The sequence below is a fragment of the Chlorocebus sabaeus genome, chromosome 22, assembly GCF_047675955.1.
Source record: "Chlorocebus sabaeus isolate Y175 chromosome 22, mChlSab1.0.hap1, whole genome shotgun sequence".
In the NCBI taxonomy this organism is placed as follows: domain Eukaryota; kingdom Metazoa; phylum Chordata; class Mammalia; order Primates; family Cercopithecidae; genus Chlorocebus; species Chlorocebus sabaeus.
Genome location: NC_132925.1, coordinates 99,673,296 through 99,686,658, shown reverse-complemented (window position 1 = coordinate 99,686,658; position 13,363 = coordinate 99,673,296). Strand labels below are relative to the sequence as shown.

The 13,363-nt window shown below is 44.3% G+C and overlaps 1 protein-coding gene across 2 annotated transcripts in view; it reads left to right on the top strand.

Annotated features, from left to right (window-relative positions):
* MYRIP (myosin VIIA and Rab interacting protein) overlaps window positions 1–13,363 on the top strand; it is a 403,697-nt gene that overhangs the window by 305,668 nt on the left and 84,666 nt on the right. Inside the window, exons 5-8 of one of the 2 annotated variants that reach the window (XM_007983730.3) lie at window positions 4,337–4,417; window positions 8,472–8,569; window positions 8,785–8,865; window positions 11,571–11,714. In XM_007983730.3, coding sequence (XP_007981921.3) covers window positions 4,337–4,417; window positions 8,472–8,569; window positions 8,785–8,865; window positions 11,571–11,714 — 404 coding nt within the window. The remainder of the gene's footprint in view (window positions 1–4,336; window positions 4,418–8,471; window positions 8,570–8,784; window positions 8,866–11,570; window positions 11,715–13,363) is intronic. The other variant, XM_007983733.3, reaches the window with a different exon arrangement.

Genomic DNA, 13,363 nt, shown 5'->3' with positions numbered 1-13,363 from the left:
CACCAAATTCAGATCTCGCAGGTGTTCTTTACCACTTAATGCACATTGAGGAATAAAGCAAACATGTGGAAAACCCTGTAGAATAGAGCAAAATTTTTATTTCCTTCCCTTTCTCTCTAAGTCTCCACAAGTGGAGAAGGCAGGCATGAATCCCAAGTGGGCTAGTATTAGCAGGGCTTTGAAATTTACAAGGATCAGTTTCAAAGGAGAATTCTTTGCTAAGAATAAATATCTGCCCTGATTGAAGCAGCTTTAGGTGCTGGGCCCTCTGTGATTCACCACTTTCTTCATCTGAGCCTCAATCACAGCACTTATCCCATATCACATTGCATTCAGGATTACACAGCTGCCTCTCCTGCCAGACTGTGATATGCAGGTGATAGCTTGTTTATCTGTGTTCTCAAAGTGTGGCTGAAGGCCTGGCACATCTTATATCCTCATTATTGTACTAGTTCAACCTTAAAAGCATTTTATGGGGCCAGGCATGGTGGCTTATGCTTGTAATCCCAATACTTTGGGAGGCTGAGTCAGGAGGATCACTTGAGACCAGGAGTTCAAGACCAGCGTGGGCAACATAGCACGATCCTGTCTCTACAAAAAAAAAAAAAATTAAATTAAATTAAATTAGCCAGATGTGGCGGCATGCACCTGTCCTTTGAGCTACTTGGGAGACTGAGGTGGGAAGATCACTTGAGCCCAGGAGGTTGAGGCTGCAGTGAGTCATGATTGTGCCACTGCACTCCAGCCTGGGTGACAGAGAAAGACCCTGTCCAAAAACAAAGCATTTTATGGATACCAAGCCGCTTCATAGAAATATGAGAATCAGTTGCTTTAATACTATTCATATCTCCATTTAAGTGAAGATTTCTTTTGGAGAAACATGAAGACAGGCAGACAGGAGACAATTTATGAGATGGTACTCAAATATATAAAGCCATGGTCATAAAACGACGAGATCTATTCTACAAGCTACATAGGAAATTTAGTTACACTTCAAGTAGGGAGAAATCTTCCAGGGCTTAAGTAGCCTCCTGGTTGTGTGAGATGACTCAAGAGTCATTCATCAGCTTTTGCTTGTTACCCAATACCCTTTGTAGGTTTGTCATCTGCCATCCTCGATTCATGACTACACATTAGAATCGCCGAGGGTACTTTGAAAAAAACCTTCCAATACCCCAAATCATTATCCACCCCCCATTAATTACTGCTGAATTTCTGGAGGTGGAATCCAGTATACATATTGTTTAAAGTTGCCTATATTATTCTAAGGTACAGCCAAGACTGAGAACAAGAGCCTCAGCTAGAACTCAGAGTAATTAGTTCAGCAGTGTTCTTCCAACTCTATCTAATGGTACTTATTTTCAGAATTTTAATTGTCAGAACATGATATGCAAAATCTGCATTGCACAAGGCATGTGCTATGCTCCAGGACTCTTAGTATAAAACTCCTTTCACCTACAGAACGTCTTCATTATGCGGACCACAGTAGTTTGCCATAAAACCACTCAATTCAGGTCAGGCACAGTGGCTCACACCTGTAATCCAGCACTTTGGGAGGCTGAGGCGGGCAGATCACGAGGTCAGGAGATCGAGACTATCCTGGCCAACATGGTGAAACCCCATCTCTACTAAAGTACAAAAAAATTAGCCCAGCGTGGTGGCACTCGCCTGTACTCCCAGCCACTTGGGAGGCTGAGGCAGGGGAATCGCTTGAACCTAGGAGGCAGAGGTTGTAGTGAGCCGAGATTGCGCCACTGCACTCCAGCCTGGCAACAGAGCGAGACTCCATCAAATAAATAAATAAATAAATAAATAAATTCATTGAAGATTGCTTCAATCCACACAATCTCACATATCACCCATCACATACACACCTTGTAGTGCCATCAGTTCCTCAGCAGTGCTCCCAAGCTAACCTTACTCCTTCTCCTGCAGCTCACAGCAGGTGACCAGATTAGCCCTAAAAGAATTCTTATTTGTTTTATCAGACAAATCTAAGATGTATTCATTTATTCAGCAAATATTTACTGAACACCTACTATGTGCCCATCCGGCTTAAGATGTTAGAAGTAAAGAAATGAGCAAGACCCTGCCATTTCAGAGCCAAACTCTAGTGGAGAAGTCAGATAAGTAAATACATTTATAAATGAAATAATGTCCAAAGGTTACGAGTGCTCACATGGCTTCTCTGATAGACCCAGCATGACTTTTTTTGCAATTTAATTTTATTTTAAGTTCCGGGATACATCTGCGGGACGTGCGGGTTTGTTACATAAGTAAACATGTGCCATGGTGGTTTTCTGCACCTATCAACCGACCACCTAGGTATAAGCCCCACATGTATTAGCTGTTTATCCTGATGCTCTCCCTCCCTCTGCCACCTTGACAGGCCCCAGTATGCATTGTTCCCCCTGTTGTGTCCATGCGTTGTCACTGTTCAGCTCCCATTTATAAGTGAGAACAGAGAACACAATATGACATTTTTAACAGTTATCCTAAAAGAAGCACTACATGAAAAAGGTAAAAGTTGCTATTGTTAATATACTTAATCTTCAGACAATTGGATAAATAATATATGCTTTTATTTAGTGTTAGATAAATAAATGGGAAAAACAAACCTTGCTGTTATTATCATTCTATATCTAACTTTGACATGATTCTTAAAGAGGTCTGTTGCTTCATCCGGGATTTGATGGACAAATGTGGTTTTCTAAAAATGCTGAGCCACATGAAATTAGAGTTTCTGCCAACTCATGAAAAATAGTGGCTTCATGTCTTCTGGCTGCTTAGCCCATGCTTTCCAGAGCAATTCAGCCCCTTTCTGCCCTTGAAAGAAAATCACATCATCCTAATGACACCAACGCTCCCACCTCCACATTTAAAAGGGAAACAGAAAGAGAGGTGTTTTACTAGAAGATTTAAAGTCCTGCAAAACTAGGGCTTGTCCTCTGGTGAGGTCAGTCTTCCAAAGACTTTTTCACATCTCCCTTCCCCTTATGTTTCCCATGGCCCTCCCCATCCTCTCAGCAGGCAACCTCAAATCTTCCTTCCTATGGCCTACAGGGCACGCCAGGCAGGGACTTGCCCCTGCATGCAGCTGCAGTGGGAGTACTGTCTGCCTTCTCTGTTGCCTCCCGGTCCCCCTTGGTCTTGCATCTTGATATCCCTCTCACCTTCCAGGAAAGTCTAAAGGTCACTTCTTGCTTATTCAATCTCTGTCTTTACGGGGATTTATAAACACACCCAAGTGTCTCCTGTTTTCTAAACCCCTCCTTGACTGCATTTTCCTCCACTCATTGTCCTGCCATCCTCTTTCCCATCACAGGTCAGCTTTAAAAAGTGAGCTGCATTCAGGGCTTCCATTGTCTGCCCTTCCTCAGTCTACACTCACCTTCTCCCCCTTCCAAGCTATTCTCCACACAGCAGCCACAGTGCACTTTTAGAGGCACAGATCTTACCAGGTCGTCTCTGTGAAACCTTTAAGGGCTTCACATGGTGGTTGGGATGAAGATCCAAACACTGATGTGGCCACCATGACCTGCATGGCCTGTGTCCCCGGGTCACCTCACCAGAGCTGCTTTTTCTCTCTGCAGCCCTGCCATGCTGACTCTTATTTAGGTCTTCAGATACACCCTTTCCTCCCAGGACGGGTCTCTGTGCAAGCTGTTTGCTGTACCTTGTATGTTCTCCCACTCCCTACACCCTTTGGCTGATTCTTCACTGCTTAGGTCCATCTTCCCTGCTGAACACTTTCACTGGGCTGTGAACCATCCCATCAAAGCACTTAACCTATCTATAATTTCATATGTATTTTTACAAGTATTTGATTAATGAATTTCCCACATGAGACTCTCATGCTTGTCAGGGTGGGGTGGGGGCAGGCTTAACTTTGCTCATCAGTGTGCCCCTAATACCTAGGCTGAAGCCAGGCACCTACTGATGCTCATAGACTATTTGCTGGATGAATGAATAAATTCTAGATGCAGCCATGCCAAGCCACACAACCAGTAATTTGCAGGTCCAGGAATTGACCTCACATTTCTCAGACTTTAGTCTATTGTTCTGTCTTTGACTCCATATTGCCTGCAGAGAAGGTATGGGAAGAAAGTTGGGGTTGGCAGCAATGCTGCACCAGGAATCAGTGTGAGAAGAAAAAAGCAATGGGTCAAAAATGTTAGCATTATTGTGGGAACTCATGAGTCCCTAAACCTATTTGCAAGGCTAACAACCCAGGTGTGTAATAGCAGTCTGCCAGTTCAGTGACACAGTGCATCAGTGTTCACTGAAGACCTTTGATAATCATATTCATTCTCTTCTCCCACTCCTACCCTGCCAGGAGGAAGCCTTTTTGAGTCAAACCTGGAGAATGAAGGAAGCATTTCTGGCAGTGATTCAACATTTTATAGGCAGTCAGAAGGTAAATTTGCTTAAGAGTATACAGCTACTGGGAAGTTGGAAGAATAGAAACACCTACAGTACAGGTACTGCCAGGGTCCGCCAGGTGCATTGTTACCCCAGATGCAACTATCTACTACTATATGTGAGTCTCCCTGGGTCACTTATTATTGCCAATTGCATGAATCCATCATATGGCCATCCAAAGTGTGGCCAAGGGAACAGCATTCATTGCCCAACCATGGATACTTTACAGTCAACTAGTAAATATTGTTCTGGAGTTGGAACATATCAATCAACCCACTCACTTGTGCATCTCATATTAAAATATTCCCTTAAAGAAGGTATCATTTACTGATTAAATTCTACTTTTTTATACCAATATAATTGCCCCCTCAGAGCAGTGGTTAAAAGCAAAACAAACTTCTAATTTCAAATAAAACTTTGTCACTTCAATTCTTTGTCTGAAGTACTGGACATTGATAATCAGTGCCCCCTGAATTGCCTTCCTCCTGTGACCCCCACAGCTCATCTGTACCCTCTATTCTCTCTTTGGGGGCTGTGATGGTTAATTTTGTGTGTCAACTTGACTGGGCTAAGGGATGCCCAGATAGTTGGTAAAATTTTATTTCTAGGTTTGTCTGTGAAGGTATTTCTGGAAGAGAATAGCATTTGAATCATAGACTGAGAAAAGGAGATCTGACCTCATCAGTATGAGTAGGTGTCATCCAATCCATTGAAAGCCCAGATAGAACTGAAACGCAGAGGAAAGGTGAATTCACTGTCCCTCTTCTGAAGCTGGGACATCTATCTTCACCTGCCCTCAGACATCAGAGCTTCTGATTCTTGGGCCTTCTAACTCAGGACTTAAACCAGCAGCTCCCCCATTCCACAGCCCTTCACATTTGGACTGAATTATACCACTGCTCTTATGGGTCTCCAGCTTGCACACAGCATATCATGGAACTTCTCAGCCTCCTTAATCACATGAGCCAATTCCCATCATAGATCTCCTATTTTATATCTATATATATCCTATTGGTTCTGTTTCTCTGAAGAACCCTAATACAGGTGCCTTCTCATGAAAATTCTGTCCACTGTTATCCTTATTACCTGCAGCTTCTCCATAGGTTACCACACACCATTGTACAACCTCAAGTGCACCTCCATTTGCTGCTGAGCCGGAAATGCCCAACCTTGATTTCATCCCAGAGTTCTAGGCTCAGATTTCTAATGCTTGGCCATTAGCACCTGAAGATCCTATAGGGTTCTTAACCCCAACTTGTCCTAGTCAAGCTCTTTAGCCACTTAGGTCCACCAGTGAGAGGTATGTTTCCTTCAGTCCCTCTCCTCATTTCCCCGAAGCTACAAAAGTACTTGTCAGCTCTGTTTTCAATCTTACCCTTTTCTCTCCATTCTAAACCCCTATCCTTCATACCTCTCTGCCTGAAACTCTCCGGTATTAGTGTTAATTTCAGTGGCCATCTGTATCAGCAGGGTTCTCCAATACACTAAACATATATGTATGTACACGCACACACACACACATACACAAATTCCTTTTAAGGAATTGGCTCATGCAGTTGCAGGGGACTGGCAAGCCCCAAACACACAGGGTAGGCCAGCAGGTTGAAAACTCAGACAGGAGTTGCTGCTTCAGTCTTCAAGCTGAATTTCTCCTCTAGGAAACTTCAGTTTTTGCTCTTAAGGCCTTTCAAAGGATTGAATAAGACACACCCACATTGTGGAGGGCAACTCTTACGTGAAGTCAACTCATTGTAGATGTTAACCACATCTAAAGAATACCTTCACGGTAATACCTGGACTAGTGTTTGATTAAATAACTGGGTACTATAGCCTAGCCACATTGACACATTGACCCTCCCACCATCTAGCTGGTCTTCTGAACTTTGGCCACTTTACCTTCTTAATCTTACCCCCAACCCTTGCCAACCTTTCTCTCTGAAACACTGACCTGAACCTTCACTTTTTACCCAGTGTTCCACATCACTTTCATCTAAGAATTATAATCATAGCATCCAAAGCCTTCCTAGTTACAGCTCCAGGTGCCTACCTTCCAGGAGTCTACATGGATAGTTATGCATGTCTCTTAGTGGTTACTTATATGTCTAATCACCCAATATCTTGGAAGGTACATGAAAGCATGGACTCAGCTTGTCTGTCAGGTTGTCACTGGGGCCATCACAGAGCCTAGCACACAAACGGTACTCAGTAAACATTTGTTTGATTCCACAAAAATTTGTACTATTTTCTGTGAAAAATACATTGGTGACTATCTTGAAGAAGAGAGAGGGGAGATACAGTGTGTACCACCAGGGAGCTCTTAGTGTGTGTGATGACAATTTATATCGTGTAGGCTCTAGCTATCAAAACATTGGAAAGACTGTGCCACCTGGTGGTGTGCAGAGCCCTGGGCCGAGCTGCCCCTATGTGGCTCTATCATGACTGTCATAGCTGGCTTGTGACATACTCATCAGCTAGCTAGATCACTTTGACCTTAAGTGGATTGTTTAGAGACTTTATTATGTTTGCCAAATGATGCTTTCTGTCTACATTTGTGTCCCTAAGAGTCTAAGAAGCTTGAATTATTTTTTAATTGAGTAATTAATGAATTGATGTATTCACACCCTGTCTCATTCCACAAAGAATTTTCAACAGCTTATAGGAGATTTGCATGTGTTAAATAATATATGAGTAGGAGATTATAAATGGAAACCGGAGGTTGAAATTGGGGAAAAGGAGACCCAGGTACCCAGCTCTTGCTGACCTACATTCCTGCATGTGATGTGGCTTGGACTTCTAGGGAAAACTAAGAGAAGGATGATACAAATTCTTACAAGTAAGAAGCTAAAATCTAGGATCTCAAGGGAAACAGAACTTTTCCCAGCACTTAGCTCCAAAAAGAACTCTTCATTTGGGGAAGTCCTTTACTTTCTCTCATTTGTTGCCATATCTTAAAAAAAAATGTCCACTAAAAATATGGTAGCATGATATTTTTAAATCATGTTAGCTTGTATTCGTGTCAGTTTTGTGATTAAAATCAAGGGCTTTGAATTGGAAGGAATTTGGAATGGAATCCAAATTCAAATTCAAAGGAATTGGAATCCAACTGGATTCAAATCTTAGCCTTCTTGTCTTGCTGTGTACCTTGGGTGAGTTATTTAACCACTCTGTGCTTGAAATTTACCATCTGTAAAATTGTACCTATATGGCACCTACTTACCACTGGATTTTTGACAGAATTAACTGTGATCATGTATGTGAAACTCTGGGCCTGGGGCCTGCCATGTGGCTGAGCTCTGTGAGGTTGGCCAGTGTTGTTAATACTGGTTGGTAGTCTAAAAAATTATACCATAGAGTTTATATTTGCACTAAGTCATATGCACAGCCCAATGTCCTTAGTATATTTAATAACATTTTCCCCATCATCACAATAATACATTATATGGACAAAATAAAGCATAATCTTTATCTGAGAAAGTGGATGAAGAACCATTATTGCCTTATATTAAGCCCTTTTGTTCAGTCATCTTTAAGCCACTCTGTGTGCTTGGACCAGTGCTTCATTTTTGTATGATCATATTCATACAACAATGAATGTGATCAATTCTCGCTCTCTGAAAGTGACCTGTGGGAAGGGGCCAGGGGCATGGAGCCTTTCTGGATGATGAAAGCAAGCCCAGAACCTGGGACAGACCTCAAGCAAAGGGTGGGGCTGAAGGGATTTCAGAAGATTTGTTAGAGGAGGAATTTTTGGGCCAAGCCTTGGGGTCCACGGGAACCAGCTCAGTTATGGAGCACGAGACTAGGAGGGAGGAGGAATGAGACAGCAGGCATGAAATAATCAAATAATTTGTTGCATATGGGGCTCGGGATGTGAATGATGCATGGGAGGCAGTTGTAAGGCAGGTGGAAAGGGCAAGGGCTTTGTGCGCTGTGGTAAGCAGCTTAGAACTTATCCCAGAGCCCTTGAAGAATTTAAGCAGAAGAGCTTGAACAATCATTTTACTCATCATTCCCTTTTAGAAATGCTCTTTGTTGTGTTTCCTGTCTAGGACATAGTGTGATGGACACCTTGGCTGTGGCCCTACGGGTGGCTGAAGAGGCCATTGAGGAAGCAATTTCCAAAGCAGAAGCATATGGGGACAGCCTGGTAGGACCCCTCCTGCTCCTCTCTGCGGCGGGAGGTGTGGGTTGGGGTCCTGGCTGCCAGGAGAAAGTGCAGGTTGTCAGGAAATCAGTGTCTCAGCAGCTCTGACCAGAGCAGGGCCCTCCCTCTGCTTTTGTGGTCAGGATTCTCCTTGCAAAGTGATTGCTGAGTCAACCCAAGTCCACCCACAGCACACAGCCATTCTCTTCCCTCCGCAGGACAAGCAAAACGAAGCCAGTTACCTGCGGGACCACAAGGAAGAGCTAACTGAGGAACTGGCCACGACAATCTTGCAGAAGGTAGGTGGGCCCTGGCAGTGGGATGGCTGCAGTTTCCTGGCTGGGCCCGGAGTAGGGACTCTGGCAAGCAGCAGATGAAACATGGGGAGTGTCTCTGGTACTGTATCTTCTGTGCCTTCTCACTTTAGCCTTTTGTGCCCTGGGGACCCATGCAGAGGGAATGTATTGCACTGCTCTGCAGTCACTCCTGCTAGCTCCGTGCCCTATGCCGTCCCTTGCACAGTGTACCTGTCAATTACTTCGGAGAAACCAACCACCCCAAAACTCTGTGGCTTCTGACAAGGATCTTTCTGTCTTCCGTAACCAATTCTCCAACACCAACTGAGAAGTGAAATTCCATTCAGATACTAACTTCTTCCTGCAGTTAGTGCAGACCCCACAAGTGAAGGGCCCAGTCCCACAAGACTGCCACTACTTCAGACACCAGCCACAAGTTTCAGGTATCCCCAAGCCACCACACTTCTCCTTAGCCTGCTACAAATTTGGGAGTTTCCACGACCCTGGACCCTCAATTCAATGATTTGCTAGAACTCACAGAACTCAGGAAACTGCTTTACTTACCATTACCAGTTTAAAATAAAGGGTACAGGTGAACAGCCAGATAAAGAGATACACAGAGCAGCGGGGTCTGGGGACAGGATGTACAGAGCTCCTATGCCCCCTCTGTGAACATCACTCCACCAACACATCGATGTATGCACCAACTAGGAAGGTTTCTGTGCCTTGTTGCATCAGAGTTTTTAGCCAGGTTTCAGTATGTAGGCATGATTGATTAAATGATTGATTACCTGATTGAACGCAGTCTCTAGTCTTTCTGCTCCCAGCCCTCTAATCATGCACTGTAGTTGGCTTTTCTGGCAACCTGCCGCCATCCTGAAGTTATCTAGGGACCTCACCTTGAATCACCTTGTTAGTGTAACAAAGACACTCCTAACACTCAAATAATTCCAAATGTTTTTTGAAACTGTGCCAGGAAATGGGGACATAGACCAAATACAGACACCCCTGCACTTACAGTGGATGGAGTTAAGTCCAGATAGTAACCCCATCCTAAGTTGAAAGTATCAGAAGTCAAAATGCATTCAATACACCTAACATACTCTTAATATATCCTAGCTTAGCCTAGCCTATCGTAGATGTACTCAGAACTTGCATTAGCCTATAACTGGTCAGAATCATCTAACTCAAAGCCTATTTTATAATAGTGTTTAATAGCTCATATAATTTATGGAATGCTGTCCTGAATACACAGCACTTTCCCACCATCATAAAGTCCAAAAACCTTAAGTCAAGGACTATCTGTATATATGTTTTGTTATGCCACAATTTACTTCTTGCTCACATATCTGCAGTGGCTGCACTTCAAGCTGTGGGTTGGGACAAAGTCGGCTGCAGCGTGTTCACTCTGGGTCCCAACTGAGGGCACATCAGCTGCCTGTGGCCATGACAGGAGCACAAGCCAGCAACAGGAAGCACACAGTGCTTATTAAGGCCGAGGCTTAGCTCTGGCTTACAGTTACTGACTCCCTCCTCTCATCTCATTGGCCAGAGCAAGTCACGCATCAAGCCCAAAGCCAAGGGCTGGAACGTAGAATCTACCTATACTAGGAGGGTCTGCAGAGTCACACTACAAAGTGCTGTATGCAGGAAGTGTTGAAAAACTTCAGTCGTCCCTTTTGTCACAATAATTCACATCCCTTCCATATGCCAAGTAGACTCACTACACCCAAAGACCCCCAAATGTCTTATCCAATCACAATTCAAAGTACATTTGATCCACTTTTAGCTCCTTTTTAGCTGGAGATCTGTAAACTAAGCAAACAAATGATCTCCCCCCATATACCCAACATGCAATGTTTGCAGAGGGACAAGGAGACAGCACTGGCCCCACCCACCTGCAGAGGGGAAGAATGGGAGGCACTGGGGGTCACTGGTCCTCAGCAATTCTGAGATCCTTCTGGGCAACATGACTGGGTCCCCACCCTGCCAGGGGAGATGGCACCTTAGTTCATTGTTCTCTGGGCTCTCAGCCTTCCTTTTTATCCTCCTGTCTGGCCTAAAGGAACATTGAAGAATATGCCCATCTTGGTGGCTTAGCACATTTCTTGACTGCTTCCTGCCTATAGGAAGTTGAAAGCCCAGAGACCTTGATACAGATGGACTTACTAGGTCCAAATGACTGTGCAAATGAGCTGGATCTGGAGCCATTCTGGTGACTCTTGGTGTCTACCTCCTTGATAGGGCTTCCAGATGCTTCCTAAAGTCAGGACTTACAACCAGAGGCTCTGGGTTTGAAATCCAGCTCCAACGTTTATGAGCTATGTAGCCTTATCCAATAACTTAGTGTCTCTGAGCCTGTTTCCTCATCTATAAAATGGAAAGAATTACAGTATGTACCTTCTAGAATTAAGTGACGTAGAGCTTACACAATACCTAACGTGAGGTCTGACACATGCTAGGCACTTAATAAATAGAAGAAGCTGTTAACATCATAAAAGGATTATTTGCAAACTGTAGAATGCTTAGTATGCTCGAGGCTATAGTTGTACTGGTTTCTCATAGAGCAGATCTGAAACAGCCTAGTGTTCTGTTGACATCAGGCTTGTAAGTGGCTGAAAAATATTCCAAAGATGGTCCCAGTTACCCCAGATAGCATCAGGAGGCCTCTCTAATAACTTGTCCCTTTTTTGTCCTCCCCTCCCCAGATTATACGAAAACAGAAGAGCAAAAGTGAGCAGCAAGTGGAAGAAGAGCCAGGATGGCCACATCCCCAGAGTGGTAGCACAAAAGTGGCAGATGAAGGGACCTCAGCATCTCCTGGAGGCCACCGCACCCCTGCTGCCCTCTGGGTGAGTCCCCAAGCAGTGCTGGCCTACCCTCCACATGTGCAAGTCTGGGGCACACATTTAACCCTCTGTAGTTGAATCAGGTGGCCACTGGCCAGGGTAAAAATTTCAAAAGGATGGGGAGCGAAATTGAAAGAGAAAGTGAGTGTGTGTCAGGGGCCAGGAGGGGTAAGAGAGGAGAGAAAAATACAAATGGTCTATTGACAATTATAGAAATAGATTTTACACAGAGACCAATTTAGGAAAAATACAAATGCTGATAGGCTGCATTTTTTTTTTTTCATTCTGAAAAGAATTAGTACTGAGTCCAGTGGGGGGAAATAACTTTACAAGGACCATGTGTATTCTTATAACCTAGATTGCTTGCTTTATTGAAACGGAAAAGTGACCGCGAGAAAATTGCCACTGCTATTTCAACCACCAAAATGGTCACATCTGGACACAGGAAGTCACAGTGTGGAGCCAACCTTTCTGTCTGTCACCTTGAGTCACAGAGCTCAGTGGTCTTCCCACGACCCAAGGGTTTGGTGCTGCTCCTGTCTGCAGTGGAGTTGCTGAGCCTGTCACATCTGTTGTTACTGGTTTGAGTAGGCCCAGTTGAGAATGTGCAAAGTGCTGGGGAAGGAGCTGGGTGGGGTAGGTTCTGCAAGAAACCGAGGGACTGGCCAGTAGGGCTCTGGTTCTGCTAGATATAGTGCAGCACACAGATGCACTTCAAAACTGGAAAGTTAGGCATGGGAAAGGCAAGGCCAGGGGCGTACTCCATCCCCACTGGGGGTCCAGTGGCATTCATCCCTGCATGAGCAGATTAAAACAAGAGTGTGCAAAGCAGCACATGGTAGACTTGCAGTCCACAAGGGATCAGCATAGGCCACCTACATAAACTCCCTTGTTCCTGCCAACTGCCAGATGCACAGGGGTTACAAGGAGTATCTTTATGGCTTTATCAGAGATTAAACTTCATTGATTTATCAACAGAACCTTTCTTTGTCAACATGCTGTCAGCTTGTTTTACTGCTGCTGTCATGCGTATGCTCAGCACCAAGGAGAACAAAACAAAGAGAAGACTCCATGCCCACCCTCCAGAGCTTTATAATCTGGTTAGCAAGGCAGGAGGGGACACGGGTAAGGCTGGTAAAAAAAAAAAAAAAAAAAAAAAGAGATAATGGGAGACAGTTCATCACTGGGTGCTGAGTTGAAAGATTAAGAATGGAAATGGATTTGGAATTCAGACAAGGGGCCCTTCCAGCAAGGAGTGGAAAGGGATCCTCCTGGATGGAGCAAGGGAGCAAAAGTCCTTCAAATAGCCTGTCACTCAGACTGGTCACAAAATCAGAGCTGCAGTTTCTGGGCTCAGGCTGCAGGCATGACATCACCTTGCATTTGGGGTCTTTCTGATATATTTTCTGCAAACTCAAAGTATCAAGTCTTGGGGAGTTCCAGAAAGTGGAAATTCCCACAGCATCCCAGACTCAACCATGAGTCAATGAGTCAGAGGCAAGAACAGAGAGCTTGGGCTCTGTCTCTGCCACTCCTGGGGTAGGATTCTGGACTTGCCCTTGACTAGGTATGAGACCTTGAACAACTGTTTAGTTTCCTGTCTGTAAAGTGGAAATAATAAGACCTGCCCTAAAGGATGGCTCTGAGGATTC